The sequence below is a fragment of the Colias croceus genome, chromosome 26, assembly GCF_905220415.1.
Source record: "Colias croceus chromosome 26, ilColCroc2.1".
In the NCBI taxonomy this organism is placed as follows: Eukaryota; Metazoa; Arthropoda; class Insecta; order Lepidoptera; family Pieridae; genus Colias; species Colias croceus.
In genome coordinates this window covers 3,237,110-3,262,024 of record NC_059562.1, presented here as the reverse complement: position 1 = coordinate 3,262,024, position 24,915 = coordinate 3,237,110, and the positions used below count along the sequence as shown (strand labels likewise).

The following is a 24,915-nucleotide window of genomic DNA, read 5'->3' as shown; positions in this document are numbered from 1 at the left end:
AAGTTTTTATTGCAACCATTATCAGTTCCCGTACCTTATTGTCCCTACCCATGAATTGAATATGAAAATAACTTTTGTATTGCTCTGATACAAATTGTCAAAAAGCTAAGGTGTTTTATCAAATTTCATATTCACCCCTACAAATGGAAGCTTATATTATTTCAAACAATAACCGGGTCACGTTATCAAATCCGTTAAAGACCAATTGAACGGTGGTTTGCGTGCGTTACTTTTACGAATAGGGTAGCTGTACTACCTCTACAAGGGATATATTTTATAGAGTCCATATTATATAGAATTTGAATGTCATTTTTTACGTAATATGATAAAATTTTTTTACTCTATGTTTACTTAGACTTAATAAACCAAAGTAATTGATTTCATTTTCATTTTCGACAGGTTTGATATCCTTATCTATAAAAAATAATATAAGTAGTAGAACGAATTGAACAGTCTCTCTTTAAATATAAAGAATTTTTTTAATTGTACTCAATTTAATCCTCCCTTAAAAACTAAATCGGGATTTGACTTACAGTCTAATTATTTTTGTATCAATTCTGTTTATTTTATTTAATAAATTTCGTATTTTGAAGAAATAATTGTTTTTAAAAGCTAAAAAGTTTTTTTACGATCTGAGTTGAGAAATGTCGTAACATGGTGAGACACAGCCATAAATCATGTCGAACATCTTGGTATATATTATTTAGAATGTGTATTTTTTCATGGATGCTAAGAAGTGTTGAATATTGTATTATATATGTACAATTGTTAAAGTTCATAATTTATTATACTAAAAATTGACATAAAAAATAATCATCTACGCCTATGAAAAATAATAGTTAATTGTAACATATTTGCTAAATCTAAATATACCTCATTCATTCGTAATAATCACAAAAGTTCTAGAGTCCATAAATTCACAAATTTTAAATAAAACAATTGTCCCAAAACATTCAAAATTATGGCTATCTTATTCGACCCAGACGGCTGGCTGACCTGTTTTATTAGCACCGAGTCTGAGAGCGATATATTGAGCCAGGTAGGAACTATGACAAAATAGTAACAATAGTTATCTTGGCCAACATTTGGCCATGATAGCACATCATAGTGGAAACTGGGCAAATGTGATATTTATGCAATGATACAGATATTAATATCTGAACCATTCTAATACTTTCCAAATAATAAGCTACGTCAATATATATGAAAGTTAAGCTGCATTAATTTTCTAGTAATTACTGAACACACCTATTTTGCTCTCAAAAATAAAACGTACGAACCAAGGAAATTATAAAGTATCATGAAAATTATTAACGTAGTATTTGAAGAAACTTTTAAAATTCTTAGAGTACCATTTATTCACTAATGGGTGTTAGAGTATCTTAACAGTCTTTCGATTGCTAAGTGTTTATCTCAAGATATCAAAATCCCAGTTTAAACAATTTTTAATACTTTGTTAAGTGTTTTACTTCTTTAAATATAACGCCGAGAAAGAACGAACGGAGATCTATTTAATTTTATAATTTTCTCTTCTAAAATGTTTTAATTTTTTCGAAACATTTTAACCCGGTTTTTCAACCGCTTCTAAAGTGACTTGTCAAAATACTACCCATCTTATATCCTTTATATTTTACTAATTTTAATAAACACAACTCAAAGAAATCATTTTCCATTCAAATTAAATCTTAAGCATAGTTGTTATTAAAACAGCTTCTTTCCGGCAAAACGACCCTTGACGTCGGAGCAATGAAATTGCGATATTTCCTTTGAAACTTACATAACTATAATTAAAGCAAGAATTTAAACTGAGCTATGAAAACAGCGGAGTAATCATGCTGAATGGATTTCTGCACACTCGTGAATTCGAATGCAATTTGTGAATACGCAATGAAGCGTGTTAACATTGTGTTTTACATTTTAAAAACACAAACTTATTATTGCTGTGTATCTTGAACTATCAAACTTATCTATACTAATATTATAAAGCTGAAGAGTTTGTTTGTTTGAACGCGCTAATCTCAAGAACAACTGGTGGGTACGATTGGATAAATTATTTCGGTGTTGGATAACCTATTTATCGAGGCTATATTATATCATCACGCTAAGACCAACAGAAGCGGAATCACGCGGGGAAACCGCGGAGCGCAGCTAGTAGATTAAGAAAATAAAAGTGAAAGTAGCAAAAAAGTCGAACACGTAAAGTGTAATATGGTTTGCTTTGCTAATGTTATGTCCATATGTTAAATGTACTAATGGTAACTTAGTAGTAAAGACGTATATTTCGACTTATCAATGTGTTTGTCCATCAACGTTTCAGCAATACCTAGACTAAAAAAGCCGATCTTATACATAATTTAGGTAAAACATTAATTTTTCAACATAAATTATGTACATATTATACCTAATTAAAAAATAAACCCATCTTAACATTTCATCATGCTCTATACAATAAAAAATGATTCCATAATGTCCCTGAAAACGTTTCAAAGTATTTCCCGGGTGACAAAAGAAGTACAATGTGTCAGAATGTTTATATATTATCCACTTCGCTTCGCTAGCGAACTGTCGCAGTTTACAAATCGTTAGTATATACCATTGGTATATAGAACTGGAAGGAGTAAATCACTAGGTACATAGTACATAATAATTTATAGTATTGTAAAGATGAAGAGTTTTGTTTTTTTGAACACGCTTATATCAGTAGCTACTGTTCCGATTTAAATAAATCTTTCGGTGTTAGATACTAGATAGCCCATTTATCGAGGAAGGCTGTAAAATATTTATCATCACGCTAAGACTAACAGGAGCGGAGCAATGCGGGTAAAACCGCGGGGCACAGCTAGTCTCGTGCAAAACAAAATCGCTTTCCACCGTCCTTTAAAATTACGCGACAGATTTTGATGGCTTATTTAATAGAGTGATTGAAGTGAATTTTATCATTTGTTAGGTTTTACACAAAGCGAAGCCGCGGGCGCAAAGCTACTTATATAATAATATATTGTTAAAATTTGCATAATGATTACTTATAACGTTAATTTTGTTCGTTAACGTAGCTGAAATAAAAGGCGGAAAACATTTGAACATTAATTATTATGCGTTAAGTAAATTATCTACTGTATAAAATAGTGAAAATTTATTTGAAAAAGAATGAAAAGAAAAGTGATTAATATGGTGGACTGGTGGTTAAATGTCTGTTATTGTTATGTTTAATGCCATTTTTACTGCAAATTAAGATGATAATGAGTGTAATTTAATTTTGAGTTTCAATATACAACTTTTAACTTTATTGCATTATTATTATAAGTCAGAATGTCGCTTTTTTACTTTTTAAACAGTCATACATGAATGATAATAAAACATTTTGAAGGAAGGGTCAACTGGCATATAATTCATACTTATATTCTTCCGTAAGTATATTGTGATATAATATTATGTAGATTGTAGAAGATATATAAAACGTTTCCAAAACTTTCTCCAAAATAGACCAAAAATAAATTTTACAATTTCAATGTCAGGTTTCAAGAATATATCACAAGCTTATCAAGATCTTATACATCTATGTTATAAAAATATAAAAATAAAGCTAAGTTTACGTCAACCGTAATGAACGGTGACCTCTAAGATTTATGATAAGCCTTAAAATACATAGTTACGTTTTCAATTGCGGAAATAATTTCAATGGCGTGTTTGAACCGAGGTCAAGATTAACAAAATTTCTAGAAGGAAACTACATAAACTTTGTGTGATGGCAAATATTAAAAACGAAAAAGCGGTAATTGAGTTAACGAAAAAAAAAAGAATCTTTTTAATCACACCGAAGACGCTTACTAATTTTAAATTTTACTAAATTCTATAAAAATCAAAAATAATATGTTAATTTAAATCATATTTAAGATATTACACCTTAAATATCATATTGTATGTGTATAGGTTATAAATTCCTTTGTTTGTTCTTCATGGTGTAAGAAAATGAATATACCTTTACCAAGACCAACCAAAGAAATATATTGCGAGTTTAAAATAAGGTTTCATATAAAATAAAACAATATAACAATGACTAGAATTATTTATTGCACATGCGATATGTAACAGATAAAATTATACAATATAATATATATAACTGCAACGTAACTTATAAATTATTTTCAAAATTACTCATACCACTACTCTCACCGTCCAATAAATGACAGTCTTCAAATTCATTTCTTTTGCCATCAATTTTTTCATAATTATTCTTACATAGAAAGTCGTTTTCACATACAAAATCATTTCTACCGTCTTCCATGATTCCTTCATCGAAAGGTTCCCTAAACCTTTTTTCGTTTTCATCATACTGATACCGTTCTATTTCAAAATCCGGAGAAATAGTTTGTCCTTCGTTTACTGTTTCTTTTCCTAATATATCTTCAGATTCTATAGGCCCTCTGTTAATATTAGGTAATTCGTTATAATTCGATCTACTTACAGTTTCATTTTTGACTTCATACTTAACTTCGGCTATGTCGTTATTGTCACGGTTTTCTAGCAACGGTTTTATATGCATTAAATTGAAGTTAGGCATCATTCTCGCATCCCAGTGGTTTTGAGATGCGTTTTCTGATGTTTCTAAATCTAGATTAACATCTTCGTCTACTTTTTTGAAGCCTCCGAGGTTATATTGGAGAGGAATTGAAAATGTAGGCAGGTCGATCTGAGGATTCTGCCGCGTTGGTAGAGCAGAAATATGTATGGCGGGTGCAGGCTGCTTATTCTTCGTTACGTAGTTATTTTGGTGTGTTTCAGCCATGTTTATTATTTGTGGTGACGACACTGTAAATAATTGTATTTTATGAATATATTGCAATTTCTTATAAAAAAATAGGGTATTTTCGCCATTATATTACATTAATTAAACACAGATAAATTTTAAGACGGCTTTGCTTTTGATTAAAACATATTTTTTTCAGATAATAATTAAGCACGTAGAGTCAGGAGATTGTAGGCATCTAAGAAGCTTAGCCAAAACTCTCGATTAATTAACATATTTTAAGATATGGTCTCACATTGAATTCATCATTCTCTGATAATGATAAATGTAAGATTAAGAATGTTATCTTTAGCCACAAATATATGAGACACATGAAAAATTTACTAGATATATATTTGTACCACATTTCCTTTACTGTTTTGTACAATGAAGTGTTATAAATAAATAAATAAATAAATAAATATGAGACTTTTATAATACCTGGGATAGTGATAAAATCTCTCATCTCCAGAGCCAGTGATGTCGGTGACCGTTGCTCCGGCGAGCGGGCTGCGCGCGGGTAGGGCTCGCAGCCCGCCTTCTGCTGCTTGCGCCATTTTGCTCGACGGTTTTGAAACCAGACCTGCAATATAACAAAATATACATCAGAACTTTATTATTGTTATCTACTCATCTAAACCTATGAATAGTAGGTACAATATTTGATAAAAAATTGAATTGCTTACTCAGTAATGTGTATCGTTCTAATTTTACTTTAGTACCTGATTACAATGATAACAAAAGATGTACGAAAGTACCTACGTAATAATATATTAATTATATGCCTAAACCAATGACTTCATTCGCGTAGGAGTAGATTTTTAATAGAATTATTACCGCATGGTATATTACCTATTGGTCACAGCCTGATTTTAATGACAATTAAAATATTATGTCGCAATAATAATTGTTAAATGTTTTTAAAATACTATTTAATATATATATTTGTGTTATTGTTTGAATAATATAGAAAGATCAGACTCACTTGAACTCTAGCCTCTGTTAGGTCTATCCTCATTGCTAATTCTTCTCTAAAAAACACATCAGGATAATGGGTTTTGTGGAATGCCGCCTCTAACTGCTCTAATTGGATATTTGAGAATGTTGTTCTGAAAATTTTAGAAATGTATTTAAATTATTACAAAAAAAAATATATATATAATATATGAATACGCTATTTGCAATTTTTCATGTTGGTTTTGTATACGGTGGTAACGGTGAATTTACATCAAACGTGCGAATGCTCATTCTGACCCCACTATGTCAAATTCTTTTAGGGTCAACTCACACCAAAAGAGCGGCGAAGCGCAGCGAAGCGGAGCGCAGTTTCCGTGTCATATGAATTTTAACTTTATTGTCATTACTATATAACTTATTATCGCCTGAGAAACTCGAGCCCGCGGCGCCGCTGGAATTCCGCGGAATTCCAGCAGCGCCGCGGGCATCCACGCGACTCGTTCGAGTTTCTCATGCGATAATAAGTATTATAGTAATGAAAATAAAGTTAAAATTCATATGGCACTGAAACTGTGCTCCGCTTCGCTGCGCTTCGCCGCTCTTTTGGTGTGAGTTGACCCTTAGTGTTCGTTGTTCGTGTGTTTTAAAAGATTCCATGCAATATTCTAATACTAAACAACACTTAATACGAGTTTTCGTTTACAATAAAAGATCACGAAAGAATGCTCTTGCTCTAGCTCTAGCTCTACTTTCATTTTATGTAAATGCATTTCACCTTATAATTAATATTCAATATAATAATTGCGCAAAAGCCGTGCAACATAACGAGAGAGTGATCTCCTCAATAATTTCAATCAATAAGAATGAAATATATGTAAGAAAACATTGGTTGGACTGAAATTGTCGAGCAATTTATGATAAAATTTCAATTTCAGAATATTCTTACATACAAATAACAGTCTTTTCCAACATAATTGTTAGTATTTGATAAATAATTACCTGTATCTTCGTTGTTTACGTTTAGGAATATCACCGCTTTTGGCACCTATAACATAATACAACGATTTTGAAATGAAATTACACAAGCATATGAAAGTGAACAGAATAAATAAGTTCAACATAAGTAAAAGTGTTTACAAAATATAGAATGACCCTTTTAATGAAATTCCAGTTACAATATTAATATTTAGGCACAACACAAGAATTTAAATTTAAAAATAGAGTTGTTAAACTCTACTTTTACAGAGTTGATAAACTTTACTAAAATGTAGAGTTGTTCTTAAACTCTATTTTTATCAAATTAAACAACAAACTCACTAGAATTAGGGGAGTATTCTTCGTCATCCTCAAACTGGTGGTTTTCCACCTCGTCCGTGGCTTCCTGGCTCGGATAGTTATCAGGTACGTCAGTTTCAGGCCTCTCACATAGGGACGCAGGACCTAGACTGAAATTAAATAATGAATTTTATTTAGGTTGGTATGATCAATGATCATACCACATACGAATGCAGTATCAACAAATAATGTTGCAACAATGAGGAAAAACGTAAAATAATTTTTATCAGAGCAGACGAAGTTTCGTGGGTCTGCTGGTGTAGATACTTGGTCCCAATAAAATATAATCGCTATAGCCTAGGTACCTACCACTTTCTTTAGTATAGGAGCTTATATAATCTATAGGTATAGGTATTGACCTAAATAACATTTTGTTTTTTTTCAGGTACCTACACTTTCAAAGCGAGAGCGGGTTCATCAGAGAAAACTCATCTCATCAATCCATTTAATTATATCCTTTATTACTTTTACTATAAGAAATTTTGATGAGCATCTTTATTAAATATAAATATAAATAAGTATGTGTTTTCTTTTACCTGTTAAATAAATTAGGTATGTTATAACAGAAGCTGGTAGTAGGTGAAACGTCATCATTCAAAATGGCCGCCGAATCGAAACCAGCCGCGCTGTGGCCGCTCTCACGGCCATCTAATGATTCCTCCATCTATTTATACAATAATATATATTAACCTAGGTATTAAATAACTACACGTATCATTGATATGATAGATAAAAAAAACTTTTATCTACCTCTAGCGAATCCCGACAAATTTTTATTTTATAAAAATATTTACGATATCAAAAGCCCTCATGATCCAAAAAGTTACAGGCTTAATTGTTTTAAGTTTCTAATATGCTATCCACTTTTAAGAAATTTCATAGAGCTTATTATGGTTGAAACAAATATCAAACTAATATTGCAAGCGCTATCATCGCTAGCGTACGCGTGTGATCACACGATTTATTAAAATTGGGAGTAGAGGAAAGAATGTTAAATATACGCATAATATATAAATACCTATATTTTATAATATAGTTAAAAAAGCAAAACTAAAAGTAAATAATGGTATCTAAAAAATTATAGAGTCAATCGATTCTATAAAGTTGAGAAGAAGGTCAATATAGAGTCAATGAATTTCCAACAAAATGAAAAACACAGGTACAAATTTCATGGCATCATCAGCAGAATTCTTACAATAATAGAGTTTAGTTTATAATCCAGTAAATATTGAAGAAATGTTAAATGACCTTGTTACCCTTAAACATGAAATAGAGCAGAACATAATATCTGTTACATGACCCATATTTTTTTAATCTCTTTAAACTTTATAATGATGCACTAATATTAAATCTCGTTTTGAACAGTCGAATCGATAGAATCTAATAATAAATGTCAGTATAGATGATATCTTTATTTGTGAACATGTACTTAGAATCTAATACAAACGGCTTTGTATAAGATTTTTGGTTTTTTATACACCGCGATATCTGTTTGAGTAAGTAGCTAAAATGAAAGAAATTCTCTCATAAAGAATCTCCTTTCATTGAAAACTAATAAAGAAGGACTCCTCTATTCAAAAATCCTTTATATTATAAATAGATAAGAAAACGTTTAAGATAATAAAGATCCTAATTGAGTTATAAAAGCTCACTTTAAATAAGTTTTATAAATTTTCACTGAATTACAACGAACTATTTCTGAGTATCATTTCATTACGAAACGTCATAGCAAATCTTCAAGAAATCAACGAATCTATTTTTATGATTATGATTAAATAAGCGCCTTAATTAATTTAATAGGTATTCCAAAATTTTAACAATTTTATTTATTTATCATGACAAAGGTATTTTGTTTTGTAACACAATGCTATAGGAGGGTGATTGACCGCCCACAAGTAACAACAGGCGGCAACGCATGAACTTAAATTGAATTAAATGCCTATAATTTAGTTAAGTTTATTAAATTATCACTAAATGAGTATAATTTGTTTCGCATTTACGATACAGTTTTGTTGGCGCGCCCGGTTGAACGTCATGTTTTCGCGCGAAAATTTTTTGACAGATGTCATTTTCGTTCGTAAAAATAAAAGTCGCGGTTGGTGCTTTTATAAAAGATACAGCAGATATTGAAAATATGTTTGTTTACTCTTTGTCGATGGAATGTGGATTTTTTTTTTTTTGTTATTCTGAAGTGAAATATTTTTTTTAGTTAGTTTTTAATAAGTTTATAATCAATATAAAAATATGTATTATAGAATATAGATAAAAGTGAACGTAAAGATATTAGTACAAACACTGTGTTCCATTATTAATATATTAAATGATATATTATTGATATTTTAGTGATATATCAATTCCTTACGTTTAATGATTTTAAAAACTTACACATGCATTAGAAAATTATGTAAAACAGTATAAAATCCTAATGAAAATAAGCTATAAAAATAAAAATATGTGTTTGTAGGAAATAACATTTAATAATAATTAATAACTTTAGGTTTGCACAAAATTTAAATATTACAAACTAATTACAAATACAATAAAACACTTTATAACATACTCAATTAATATATCGTTAAATAAATTAATTTTTATTCCCTTACCTTTAGCTGAAACTGGCCATGTCACTATAATTTCTTTTTTTATTTGTAAAATTGTGGTAAAAAATCGTGTTGTATCTATTGTCACGTGGTCACCTCTACTGAAGTGAGCGCCGATAGCCCTCTAGCGATCAACGGACAGAGAAACCTATGGAGTAGTCAGTGGAGCAAAAATGTTACAAATGATTGATTTACTTTCTTTGTATCTGTAAGGCAGTGAAATTTCGACTTAAGAATGTCTCAGAAATAGAATTAAATAGACTTAGTATTAAATGTGATGTTTAGTTTTTTTTTATATTAGAATCGTTGCCCCGGAATGGCGAAAAACGCGGGTTCGAATCCCGGCGCGTAATAGATTAATTTCGATATAACTATGATGAATATCTTAATCGCTTTTTTTACAAAATAATATCACATTATTAATCTATCAGATTTCACTTAAAATAAAAATATGTAAAATGTAAATAAAGTCTTATATTTTTTTATTAAACAAAACACAAGAAGAATATAAATTGTTATACCTATTTACACATTGATAATGAAACCTTAACAAATTACGTATCTATACTTTCACAAAAAAACAAACTGAATCTCGATCCACTCCACAGCTTTCCTGTCCACCGTGGCTAGAAAACCAATGACGTTTGCTATTGCGCTACACATATAAACAAATTGTTATATAGACGTCCACGTGTGTCTGTCCGTTTCGTGCTAAGCCTGGATCAAGGGGGAGGCGGGTGGCGAAGACTTCTAACTGCCGATGTATCGTTGTCAGCCGCAATGCTGGAGTTTTTAAGTATTTTTTCAATAAAATCTGTGATTTTTTATATGTATTTTTGTAACATTGTATTACAAAGTGTGTAAACTGCGGACTTTCGAAAATTTACGAAAAAAATGTAATACATGATCGTCATGATCTTGGACATACGCAATAGAGATGTTAAGCGAATAAGCGATGTTACGATTGCCTTGATTAAACTTATATTATGTAGGTACCTCTATGGATAAGTAACTTTATCTTATAAGAATTGTCCCAAAGTAATATAACATGAATTTTGTTACTCATTTTCTGAAATCCAAAACCAAAAGTTTACCTATTTGGCTGTTATTGGTATCGGTACAAGGAAAGATAAATAAAATAATATATCAGTTTGTTCAGTAGATGCATTCTATGTCTGTTTCACTAATAGGTTTATTTACAGACAAATAGACCATCAGCTACGCTTAGAATGTCTGGCCAGACTTTTTTGTTAATCCTTATGGCATTCGAACCCAGTCGGCTCTACACTCACTAACCGCTGTATCAAGGAGATGGTAATAATATTGTATACCTAATATTTAAAAATATTGACACTAATAGATATTATAAAGCGTAAACGCGCTAATCTCAAGAACTACCTACTGGTCCGATTTGAAAAATTATTTCGGTGTTGGATGGCCCATTTATCGAGGAAGGCTACAGGCTATAATAATATCATTACGCTAAGACAAACAAAAGCGGAGCCACGCGGGTGAAACCGCGGAGCGCAGCTAGTAAAATATAACAACAGGTTAAGGTTAAACAGCAATCTCTACCAAGCAAGATTTTATATATTTAACAATACGAGAAAGTAGGTTAAGCAAATAAGAAATCTTACATGATTCAGGACTAATTAGGTCGCGAAAGGCGTATGGAAATTATAAGAGAGATATACTCTAAAAAACACGGGAGCTTCGGCTTAAATTGGGTCACGCTCATATTGGGATAGCCCAATTCCCTGCAAGGTTTTATTATTGGTAGCGATAATTTCATAGCCACTGTTACCATTCTGCTTCCACGAATTAGTCATTTTTAGACCTTTATGTATTATAAATGGTTGATTAATTATTTACTTAATCTTTAGAAAAGGGGGGTCAATTTTGCTGAGGATACTTCCTGTCAGCTCTATTCCTACCTATCAAGTTTGGGACGAATTCGATTGTGAACCATGACAAATTGATTAAATAGAGCCCTTTAGTAAATTCGTTGTCTGCTATTATTTAGACACTTTATTGAGAAAATATATTTTGGTTATATCATTTTAAAACCTAAATATATCATTAATATAACTTAAACACTTGTTAATACGTTATATTGTCGTTTCTAACGTTGAAATAAAGCCAGTTGCATAATCCGCTAGAGTACTTGTACTGCCTATAGCGTTAGCTTTACAATCCTATAATATATATGATATAAAATTGCATAAAAGTACGAAGAACCTCGTTTTTTGGGAATGATATTAAAAATACAGGTGCATATTTATTTTCTGCTGACCTGTTACAACATTTTATCCAGTTAAAACTATCATTTGTTCGGAAAAGAACCCTTTGTGTTGACGAGGTAACAGTGGCCTATGTATAAATTAACAGACTCAATAACTACGGAATACAGTTGTGAATTGTAGGTCAAAAACGATGCAATAGTAGATGATTAGGTAGTGATTTCGTTTAAAGAACATAGGTAGGTATCTTTTAGATATTTTTTCTATAATTTTAAATGTGTTAACTGTTAATCTTCCTTTGATGAACATAGGTATAAATTATATTGTGAGAAATGATAGTACTATTTTTAACTTTTATGTTATTTCAGCCCTTTTTATCACACAATTTGCGAATCTTAAAAGAAAAATACGAAATCGAGAATAGTGAGTAAAAACATATAGATCTAATTTACTTGAATCGTTTGAATCATTCATTCTAATTTCTAGCGTTAATTTAGCTACTTTATACTTTCATTCAAATGTAATATTTATAAGCAATGAATAACTTAGTTCGCATTATAGAAAAACCCGAATAAAAACATATTTTTATTTCTATACAGTTATTTTGTATTTGGACAGAACCCAGAATAAAGCTGTGTTCTTTTTCTCTAACCTGTGCCTGTATTTGGCCTGTATTCATCAGTGACATCCATATTCCATATCCATATTTTTTATCAAGCTTCAGTGCTTCAACATAATTCCCACGAATTAGTTACTTTCGTTTCCAACTAGATGGCGCTGTTTTAAATATGATTTTCATAACATGGGGATTATACCTATAATACTTTTGTTATGCCATCTTTGTAATCAAAAAGAGATTATCGTACGCCGATTATGGTTTTAATATTTAAATCACTGAGTGCGATTTACTTATGATAATAAGTGAGTAAGGTGAATAAATAAAACAACAAAATTCTTCATGAATGTTAATTCATATTTAATAAATAAATACACTTTTGCTTTTTTAAATAAAACTAATGTAAGTGACTTAGTTGTAGCAACTCTCAACAACATTATATTATACAATACATAGGGATACGCACGCGCGTTTATTGCTTAGTTCTAATTTTACATAACAATAACTAAAAGATATATATTAGATGTCCTCTTTAATATACATACATGTAAATAAGTTAGTAAGGTTTATTTTACAGAAAAACTTAAATGTCAAATGAACTTACAAAATAAAAACAGATAAAATATAGTTGGTATAATCTGTTTTATCTATGGTACGTATAAATTATCTATGAATGACGCTGTCTCGTTCTAACTCTGTTTATTAAGTGGGTAAGAAAGAGATAGCGCTACTTTGACACTACAGCCTCATTCATAAAAAATGCACACATTTTAGAAGACAGTTGGAATAATGTGAACACAAAACACATCTTTGGCTTCAAGCGAAATTTACAAAAGCATTTCAAACAACTTCACACGTGATACGTTTCAAATATGGACTCGGAAGATATTATTTACGTTAAAATTATTAAAAATATGTAAGAAGAAACTAAATCCATATTTGTAACATATCAAAAAAAATCTATTCCGAGACAAAATTACAAATACGTCGCTTGAAATACGTGATTCAACAACCCTCCTTATATTAAAGATCAATATTAAAAGTTACGTTTCAGTATATAAGGTTCAAAATTCAACGACGAAACGCTTAATCAATTCCTTTTATCGTAATGCATTACATTTTAAAAGAGAATTTTAACAATAGCATCGACCATGTTGTGAATTTATTCATTGGAAGCATTATATTGTGCTTAATTTTCACATTACATGAATAAAACCAAAAATATTGAAATAATCATTTTGACATTACACATTTAAAAAAAAATGTTATACAGTTTTCAACAAAATAAGGTAGGTAGGTACTTGAAGTTGGCTGATCATTATGGTTGGGACTAAAAATCTGCTTTTTCGTTAATGTATACTTTTCTTTATTTTATAACATTAAAATATGTAAAAATATACTAAAAAGTTTAGTAAACAATTGTGACATTATGGTCGACACTTCAAGTGTGTATGACAACGCACGGCGCGAACGCATTTAAGAACGAACGTTATTTTGGCGCCAAATTCAACTTTCTTTTAGAGTGCGAAAAATCAAAAATTACGTATTAAGTGAAAAAAAAAAAAAAATATCAAATAAATTATTTTTAAGCGATTGCGCAGTACGCTGTTACTGTGCGTTTCAACTAGTTTTGAAACAACCGACATAATTCGTTTTTTTTGCATCTTTTTAGTTTGACAAAAATCACGTCATACTGTGGCTTTTCTATGTGTTAATTTTTTATACTGTTTGAAACGCAAAGTATACACATATAATAAAAAATAAAGTTTCTTAGCCTACTTGGAGATTCGTGGAAAATGGACAGCATACAGAGACGTATACGTAAGTTGTACATTGGTAAAGTCAATCAGGTAGAAGGAACAAAATGTTCTTCGATATATTAAGTAGGAAATACGTTATTGTGTGATACTAATTATAAATTAAGTACATTTTAGTATTTTCAAGAATATATTTTTTTTATAATTTTCAATTAAAATAATGTTTTACAAAAAAAGTTTTAAAAGAGGTAACAAAACACGTTTGCAATTAATTATGGCCAGCATATTAATCGAGGCTTAAATTTTCAAATCATAGAAATAATTAGTATCACCCAATAACAAGTTTTAAGTCACAAGCAATAAGGACGCAAATCCTCTGAACATTTTTCAACAATTGGTTTTCTATCTACCCACGTATCAAATAGTAGAAACAACAAGCCTAAATAACTGGTACAAAGTTAACAGTGGCTACTTTAACGCTATTTATAGTAAGGTTTTTAGCAGTTAGAAATTTTAGGACTATATTAGAAGGACTAGTGAATCTAGATTTTTCTATGGAATGACTAAAACTATTGATTTGTGCATGTAAAATTTTCCAGTGTATATTTTTAATTATCGAATGACTAACATTTTATAGTATTTTTCGCTAGTTCTTCTAATATACTCCAAGGAAATATTTAAGTTCCCTGACCATTTGAAGAGACACTCGAGTTAAAAAATATATCTCTCAAGGATAGCCAATAACAACTCTATTTAATTTTACCTCCGAGAAAATTCGTCGAAACATTTTGAACTACCTAATTTTTTCTTTTATGAAATAACTAGGATGTAACCAGAAATATAAATACCTAAACTCTAATATTTTAGGTGAAATGGTAATGTTGGGTAATTTTAGGTAACATTAGGGTTTTAGGGTGATATATGAATAGTCGCTTTTCCATTTAGAGCGGGACGAAGTAAATATCTATAATCATAAATATCTGTATTTTTAAGTACTAATTTGGACTGAAATGAATGGTATTTGGACGCCTATTATTAGAATGAACAACACTATTCCACGATAAGAATTTTAATGAATTCCAAAAATTTCTCTAACTCTAACAATAACTTTCAACAATGTTTTAAATTCGTTATAAACGTGATATATCTATTCTGAATTAGTTGTGCAAAGTAATATAAACATCTATTGTATATATTTTGAACGTATGTACAAATTATTCTAAATAAGGAAGTTATTAAATGACGTCGTATTATAATTATGTATTGTAATACTCCGTTGATGGTAACATTTGTATGTCGAGTACCTATCCAAAAACCCTTAGTTCTTCAGATGTTGTCCAGCTTTTTTGAGTTAAATGTCAAATTTTTTGGTTGGATAACCCTGTAACTACTATCCTTATTTTAAGTTGCTGACAAAATTCATCTCTCTTGTCAAATTCGAATAGTTTTTAATTTAATACAACGCTTGGAACTCAACGCAATTTCTTATGTGATTTTATAATTTAAAAAAAAAAATGGTAGTTTGAGTGTAGATTTTAATATTGATTTAAATACTCGTATACTGATTGAAAGGCGATAAAATTACATATTACTAGTTTGGATTATTTTGATTCATTAGAATTTTTATTTATTACTTTTTAAGAAATTGCGCTGCTTTGCTAACCCGTTGTATATTGTATAAACCGATGTTTATTTTTTGAATATTATATCCAAATTCTATATTGTCCCTTATTCTGTTTTTATCAAACAGTAGATAATAAATATACATAAGTAATTATGTATAGTTTTTTTTTAGTGTTGAAACTTGTAAGATATTTTTAATAGAATTATTAAATTTGTCCTACGAAGTTTTAATTAAGCAATTTTTAGACCTTACGTTTATTATTACAACATGCCTGTGTATAAGTTAACCATAACCCTACCAAGAAAACGGTCATCAAAATCAAACGTTTCAACATATTTTGTTATTTATTTACCGTTAATTTCCTACACAAAACGTGGACCCGATCTCGATTCATTCACTTTCTATTCAGTCAATATGTTCCTCAACTTCTATCAAATAAATATATGGAAAAAGTTAGTTCATAGAATCAACATTTTTTTCTACTCACTAAAGTTTAAAAAACGCGAAAAATGCTTTAAACGATCTGTTACTTGGCACATTTTAAAGTGTCAAAATCGGAAAAATCCTATCCATTCATTCATAGTATTTATTAAGTTTAACCCAAACCTATCCATAAGACCAATGGCTTCCCAATGCCTTATAATACGCCCAGAAAAAGTAATGCACCATTACTACAGTCAAATACCCTGAAACTTCAACTAATCACATCGTTAGTGGAAGTCAAATATCATGCCATCTTACTCTATCACTCTCAATCCCACATATGTTAGACAGAGAACGCATGAACTGTATTTCACTTAAGTGAACTGTCCCTAAACCTAAAATGGAATTCAAGATGGCACAAAAGAAATCGGAATGATAATCGATTTAAGAAAAAATCAACGCATTCGAAACGCTTCACAACCTCGAACGGGAGACAATCGAGATTTCTGGAATCGATTAAATAATCGATATTTTAAAACCGAGTAGATAATGCGAGTCGATTAAACTTCGGTGCTCTTTCCAACTTGGCTCTTGGTGTCCGGTATGCCTGATGCGCTCAGCTTGCGTTGACGGCCCGGGAATATGCCTCCAAACAGACGACCTGTAATAGAAAATAAATAATTATATAACATATTCAAAGTACATTGAATCTTATTTTCTTAGAAATAAACTGAAAAAAAAACTTATAAAGACATAGCGATGGTCATTGGTAGCCTATAATATTTTATTAATCTGTGCTCATATTATAAATTTGAAAGTATTCTGTAACGCTTTCACCGTTCTATGAAATTTGAAATACTTTTTAAACAAAGTCACTTAAGCCAATGAACTCACTAAATCCATTAAACTCCACTAAACCAGTGGTTGAAATAGGGAATTAGAGTGGCAGCAAGTTTATATGTATATTTACATGTCATTTAAAAAACAGAAAATAAAATAAAAATAAAAGCTAACCATATTCAGAAGTTGTTAAACTAGGCTATAAGTTTTTGATCCATCAAATTGATTTCTGTTTGCTGTCAGTCTGGAAATGTACTATGTACTTCAAAATTTATTATACTTTTCAGTTTAAGTCCGGTGTATATAAGAGTTTGCATTTGAATTTTAGTTCGAATACGAGTTTGAGTGAGTCTGAATGAGGTTTTGTTCGAGTTATAAAAAAATAAATAAAATTTATTGAACAAGATTCCTTACATCTTAGTTTAAGTTTGAGTAAGACTTTGAGTTTGAGTACGACTTTGAGTGTGAGTAAGACTTTGAGTTTGACTACAACTTTGAGTTTGAGTACGACTTTGAGTTTGAGTACGACTTTGAGTTTGAGTACGCCTTTGAGTTTGAGTAAGACTTTGAGTTTGACTACAACTTTGAGTTTGAGTACGACTTTAGAGTTTGAGTACGACTTTGAGTTTGAGTACGACTTTGAGTTTGAGTAAGACTTTGAGTTTGACTACAACTTTGAGTTTGAGTACGACTTTGAGTTTGAGTACGACTTTGAGTTTGAGTACGACTTTGAGTTTGAGTAAGACTTTGAGTTTGACTACAACTTTGAGTTTGAGTACGACTTTGAGTTTGAGTACGCCTTTTAGTTTGAGTAAGACTTTGAGTTTGAGTACGACTTTGAGTTTGACTACAACTTTGAGTTTGAGTACGACTTTGAGTTTGAGTACGACTTTGAGTTTGAGTACTACTTTGAGTTTGATTACGACTTTGAGTTTGAGTACGACTTTGAGTTTGAGTACGACACCACATGACAGTTCTTTGGCATATAATGATATATTATTATGTAGTTAGATTTAAGTTACAGATTGTGATGTAATATTGACATGATTTTAAAAGAGCAACTATGGAGTTTCTTGCTGGTTCTTCTCCATAGATACTGCTTTCCGAATCGGTGGTAAATGTTAAAAATACTGTAATGACGATTCGAAAGTGCTACTAAAAGTAGTCTAATTGATTAAATAAATGTTTGAGATTGAGTTACACTCACCAGGCGAGCGCTGCTCGGGCGGGTGTCGGGGTGATGTAGCGTGCAGTGCGTTGCGGCTGCCGTGCTGGAACGACACCGACATGCCGCTGTCCAGCGAGCCCACCGACCCGCGACGTTGGAGCCTCTCGGCGGCTAGGGCCACTGGAAATTAGGTTTATATACTAAGTAAATTATATTAGGGCTTCATTTTATAAGCTTTAAGTTGCCTGAAATAAAATTAGAAAGTTCTATGGATTCTTATTTGCCTTAATAAACAAATAAATTGCCGATATCATCATATTGATAAACTAATTTGGAAGTTATTTTATAGCTGCCGTAAGAGGTCCCTCACAAAACTGCGATACAATGCCATACGATGCCACATCGCAGGCTTGCAAAGCGAATTGATGTGATACGGTTCCGTGCTATAAATCAGTAGTTCTAGTGACAATGTACGGTAGATACAGATGAAAATCACATCGGATATTATTTCTGTGCATTTGTGCGAGTCGCAGATTTTTGAGTAGCGATGCGAATTCGTAGTTGTGTGAGAGCCCGGACCTTTATGCAATACATACAATAATGTTATAAATGTGAAAGTTTGAAATCACGTGACACAGTATCTATTGATATATTAAGAAGAGCTGGAACGTCAACACATTTACACATTGCACATGTTAGGCCGGGAGATACTGACACAAAAATTCGGGTCATTTGTAACAGGATGGCGGTCTAGAAGGGTCTTAGTACCCAATGACAAAAAGAAAAATGATGGTCAGAACGCTGGTACCGGCGGACTACATCTTTTTTATGGGCTATCGGTAAATTCTAAAATTTTTGTGTTACAAATCGTTTGACTTTCGCTATTTATACGACGAGTTCGACTAACGCCCACGCGACTAGTCCGCCGGTACCAGCGTTCTGACCATCATTTTTCTCTTAGTCATTGCGTAATAAGACCTCTGTAGAACCGCCATTCTGTTACAAATGACCCGAAATTTTGTGTCAGTATCTCCCGGCCTATGTATGTGTCATATTTTGCAATTGTTTATAAATACAGGGTGATGTAATTGGTGTAGTATGAATATCTAAAAATCTATGAAGAATTTTGTGATACAGTAAATGGAAGAATTATAGACTATTTTACAGTATTTAATAAAATCATTTAATTTTTTGTTCATTTTCATTAGAAATGTCAATTTTTCTCACCAAGGTGGAAATTTGGATGATAAGGATCTTGTTATTAGAAAAATATAAATTTTGACTAAAATCGGCATTTTTTTTTTCAAAAATCAAATTACTAATTAATAATCAGAGTTATCACATTATTAAAAAAAATAAGCCAAACTATACACAATTTTTACTTGATGCAATCCTCAAAGATCATGGACATAGTGTATTGCGCCTTCCACCATACCATCCAGAACTCAACCCTGAGTTACTATGGGGCATAATTAAAGGGAAAGTAGCATCACAAAATGTGAACTTTAACTTGAAAACTGTGGAAGAATTATTTAGAAAGGAAGCAAATGCCATATTAGTTTGGAGAAAGACGCGAGAACATGAGGAAAAATATATTCAATTAGAACCAAAAGTAGATAATTACACTGACTCATTTACTGACGGCGAATTCTTCGAGCGATGAAAGTTTCAGTGAAGTAGAAGATTACGATTAGGTATGATTAAATAGATTCTTCTTCTTCTCTATAGATACTGCTCTCTGAATTGGTGGTAAATGTTAAAACTGTTAAACTGCTAAGACGATTCAAAAGTGCTTCTAGAAGAAGTCTAATTGTATAAATGTTTGAGTTTGAGTTTAAAACCAATAGTGTGAAAATTATACAATAAACAAGACTGCTCCGCAACTGCAGAAGACGTCCGTTATTTAAATCATTATCAAAACAACCATCCGTGTGTTGGGAGTGAGCGCACGTGTTATTTGTATTGTTTTTATGACCTGAAATTTAATTATTATTTGATAATTGAATGATTATTAATACTTTTATCCAATTGATTATTATTAGAATAAATAATTAACTTCATCAATTGATTTACTTTTAAAGTATAATTTTACAGGTAAATTATGAGAGCTTTCATAATTATATTTGCATAATATATTTATCTACAACGCACCCATTTTACATTTCAAGTCTAAAATGAAACTAGAATCGCATTTATTTTTGAACATACTGTAAGTGAAATTGCATAAGTGTGAGTACTGTGAACATGCCAGCTTTCCTTAATTGACCTGTATCATAAGGTTATAATTTTTGTTTCACTCACCAGGATCATTAATATCGACCAACGAATTGCTAAGCACGTTCCTTTTGATCACTGTAGTGGGCGGTGGATGCGGTGCTCTCGGCGCGGCTGGCGCGGGACAACTGGGTGGGGGTGGTACCGCGCTAGAACAGAACGTTCGAAATTTGAATGGTGTTCGAATTAGTGACGTTCCATATTTAAATGTCATTTAAAATTCGAAAAGGAACGTGTTCGAATTTTTGAGTGACGTTCTAAATTAAATGTCATTTGAAGTGTGAAAATGGAACGTTGAATTTTCGAATTTCGAATTGTAAGATTCCATTTTTGCTTTGATAGCAGGACTCATAACGAGTATAGTGTATACATATTACATATGAATGTTTAGTATGTTTTAGTTGTTGTTTATAAGGATTACAGTTTATTATGATTGCTGGTAAATAAAATAGTTAAAAGTATAGGCCTTGTTTCATTTATTAGTTATTATTAATTTTTAAATTTACATTTTATTTAATTGTCTTGGTTATTAAATTTATACTTTATACAGTTTATGCATACAAAAATATAATACATTTTATTTATCTACTAACCCATGAACATGTATATGATCCATGCACTGTTGATGGTCAATTTCCACGTCAGCGACGCCGCTGTCTCGATTCTCCATTACTATAAATAAAATCATAAAGTTAATATAGATTGATAGTTTGTACTTTTGCGCAATAAGATAGATATTGTCACAACAATTATTATCTTGTAAAATGATTGAAGAAACTCGATCGCTGCGCAACTGTTTCCTTCAGCAGGAAATAGTCTTATGGTATATGTATAATTATTTGGCAATAGACACATAACATAACTAAATGTCGGTACATTTTCCACCCACTAAACGTACTAAGTTTCACCCACTAAACCTACTAAGTTCCACCCACTAAACGTACTAAATTCCACCCACTAAACCTACTAAGTTCCACCCACTAAACCTACTAAGTTCCACCCACTAAACCTAATAAGTTCCACCCACTAAACCTACAAGTTCCACCCACTAAACCTATTGGAAACCCACTAAACGTACGAAGTTCCACTCACTAAATCCACTAACCATTCCGCCCAGTGTTGCCAGTATTCCGTCCCTTGCCCCTATTCAGCTCAGCCTCGATCCTCATGGCCTCCATCTCGTCCATCTCCGCGATACTCTCCCGCAGATCCTCAGCGAACTTGCAGCGGTCGTGCTCGTTGCGCGCGTTGAACGTGGCCAGTCGCCGCCCGTCCACACGACGGGATAGACGTATGCCGAACGGGTAGTCTGTAAGGTAAAGGTGTGAATAATGTTTATTTGAACAGTGATATAACAATAAATATATTGACGATAAGGTACAGTTTTGCAGGTGTCTATTTCATACCGAAAGAATAACGATAAACATAATCCAAACATTGAATTCATAATTTCATTAAACATTTGTCATTGATAAACTAAAATAAATAATATTGAATCATCAAAATATTTTGGATTGATCGTTTAAAGGCAAGGCAGAACAGAATAAAATAGAATATTAATTTAATCGTAGTAAAAAAAATATACATGGTTCAATCCACCAATAAAATAACATGATTAAGTAATAAATGAATGTAGTATAAACTCACGTGGCACAGAGAACAGATTAACAAGCATCCCGCATAACGGGAACGACTGTCGGAACGTGTACGTCACTGAGGACTTCTTCTTGCTGAATATTTTGGTGATCACCAGCAGATCATTGAATAGGAACACCTGGGAATGACCAAAGATTTATTAAACTGCTATAGTTTTTAAAAGCTCTCTCAGTCAAAAGCAGTCTTAATTGTTTTATATTACCACTTTATCTTGTTAAGGCAAGATTGTACTTTTTTGTATCTTAAGCCTACCCATAACTTTAACATACGCTTTAGAAGTTATCAGAAAAAATTTAATCTTTTATGGCGCTCCTGTATATAGATGTTAGGTACAGGTACAGGTACAGATAAAATTATTTTGACTGATTGATTAGATTTATGCTCAAATAGAAGTTAATATTATATTGTAAAGGAATGTACTAGCTTTCAACTTCAATGAAGTTAAAAATGATACATATTTTGGTACTACACGCAACAAGATGTAGCAAAAATAAAATAAAAATAAAATAAAATCCTTTTTCTATTATGTTATCACATCTTCAGTTGGTTGCCTGGAAGAAATCACTTATAAGTGATAAGGCCGCCATCTGTGCTGTGTCTTCTTTTAGTATAAGTTTTCTTTTTGTAATTCTTTGTTGGCAGTACAATAAAGTATTTAAATAAATAAATAAATAAATAATAAAACTACCCACCTCTCTCTGATGAACTCCCGGTCGTTCCTTCTTGTGTATGTCAGGTATTTCATACAGCCGGCAGTAGCACACCAGCCGCCGGTGCGGCAAGGCCAGGTGCGGCTTCTTGCCAACTATCGTCGCTTGTACTTTCATCACCTGGTGATAAATGGTAAAATTTGATTATTATTTTTTGTCGGAATTTAGTTGCAACTACTGATAGAACTACATTTGATTTTATATGTCCATTGTGAATAATACAAATAAAACTAAATACGAAACTTTATTTGTGTCAATTGTGAAGATGTTTTTTTTTCTTTTCCACTGAACAATATTTATTATAGCCCAGTATTTTTAGTAAATTGCGGTCGATGACTCCACAAAAACTTACAACACGAAAAAAAATAGATCATATTACCTTCGTAACACGGGCGTTACTCGATCTAAATTCACTGGCCATACCCTATCATATATTTCTGCTAACATATCGTAGTCTATTCCACAGCAGATTAGTAACATATTAGCCAGAATTTATGCAAAGCAAAATAACCCCTATTACCTGTGTCACATGGTCGCTTTCGGATCTAAGCTCGCTCGCTTTCACCCAATCGTTTATTCCTGTCTATATGCGACTATGAAGACTTATACAAAGCAAAATAGTCCCTATTACCTGTGTCACATGGTCGCTTCCCGGTCGGAACTCGCTGGCCTTCATTCTATCGTATATCCCGGCCAACATATACCGGTCAATGTTTCCACAATCATCGATACCCCGCAGGTTACGCAGGAAGTGACACGAACACTTCTAGCTTAAAGTTAAGCGTGTATGGAGACTTATACAAAGAAAAATAGTCCCTATTACCTGTGTCACATGGTCGCTTCCCGGTCTGAACTCGCTGGCCTTCACTCTATCGTATATCCCGGCCAACATATCCCGGTCAATGTCTCCACAATCGTCGATACCGCGCAGATTTCGCACGAAGTCGTCCAGCGACATACGCGCTTCGGGTTTCAAGTTTGGTGTGTGAAGATCCGTGTTTAGCATTATTATTGCGAACGCTAGGACGAATATCTGAAATGGGAATGGAGTTTTTTTATTTATTTGAGAGTACGAATAATTCTGTTATATTATATCTTTATTACTGCTTTCTTTTGTTACATACTCAATTTTTTTCTTAATAAATATCAAAATGTAGGGCTTGTATTTATCTGTACGTCAAATGTATCTAAAACGTTTTATCATGGATCAAGGTTTTCCAGCTCCACTATTATTGAAACTATAAAAACCACTATCTCGATCATATAACGCTATAGTGTGATGCTATACTGACATAAGTAGCATTAAATATTTCTAATGCGATTTTGAACATTAACACAAACACCATAAAGTCCAAATTACAATAACAAGTCATTAAATTTACCGTGTCCTGCGTCCTCAGCCGTTGAACAAAGTCGGTATTGCACACGCAGTACCGCCTCGCGAACGCCTCGACCAGACGTTCGATCTTCTGCGCTTCTCCTGGAAGTCGGAAGTGCGCTTGGTACCGCCGTAGAGCGACATCTACCGCCATACCGGACAGGTCTAGCTCGTTCACGAAGCATCTAAAAGGAACATTATAAATGTAACATTTGAAGAAATGAAAACATTTGCTAATGAAATCATGTAAAAATGCAAATGTAAGAAGAATATTTATAAATGCAACCTCTGAAAAAATGTCACGCAAGACACATGCGCAAAGAAAACGTTCTTAAAATTTGTCGTATCACCTATAATATCAAATCGTGTAAAAATGTAAATTTCCTGTTATCTTCATTTTAAATAACTTTTTAGTATTCGTCAAGAAAATGTCTTAAAATTTAGTTTTTATTTGAGTTTAGTTAAATTTTGATACTTTTGAAGATTTTATGTCAAATCAAACACTACAAAAAGTGGTAAAAAATTCAGATCAAAGACAAATCACAAAAATC

General features: G+C 31.8%; 2 protein-coding genes across 6 annotated transcripts in view; both read right to left on the bottom strand.

The window, feature by feature from the left end:
- Positions 1-4,126: 4,126 nt before the first annotated feature.
- LOC123703492 lies at positions 4,127-9,811 on the bottom strand. The gene is made up of 7 exons (XM_045651507.1): positions 9,682-9,811; positions 7,615-7,742; positions 7,061-7,188; positions 6,743-6,788; positions 5,772-5,895; positions 5,228-5,369; positions 4,127-4,809 (listed from the first exon to the last, which is right to left on the bottom strand). The coding sequence occupies exons 2-7, from the start codon at positions 7,740-7,742 to the stop codon at positions 4,133-4,135; spliced, it is 1,245 nt and encodes a 414-aa protein (XP_045507463.1). The 5' UTR covers positions 9,682-9,811; the 3' UTR covers positions 4,127-4,132.
- Positions 9,812-15,798: 5,987 nt separating this feature from the next.
- Positions 15,799-24,915, bottom strand: part of LOC123703576 (IQ motif and SEC7 domain-containing protein 1) — a 171,929-nt gene continuing 162,812 nt past the window's right edge. For all 5 annotated transcript variants that reach the window (XM_045651655.1, XM_045651659.1, XM_045651656.1 and 2 more), the window contains 9 exons: positions 24,369-24,549; positions 23,810-24,019; positions 22,969-23,106; positions 22,268-22,394; positions 21,726-21,929; positions 21,214-21,292; positions 20,648-20,769; positions 18,386-18,526; positions 15,799-16,999 (listed from right to left, as the gene is read on the bottom strand). In XM_045651655.1, coding sequence (XP_045507611.1) covers positions 16,899-16,999; positions 18,386-18,526; positions 20,648-20,769; positions 21,214-21,292; positions 21,726-21,929; positions 22,268-22,394; positions 22,969-23,106; positions 23,810-24,019; positions 24,369-24,549 — 1,303 coding nt within the window. In that variant the 3' untranslated portion in view covers positions 15,799-16,898. The remainder of the gene's footprint in view (positions 17,000-18,385; positions 18,527-20,647; positions 20,770-21,213; positions 21,293-21,725; positions 21,930-22,267; positions 22,395-22,968; positions 23,107-23,809; positions 24,020-24,368; positions 24,550-24,915) is intronic.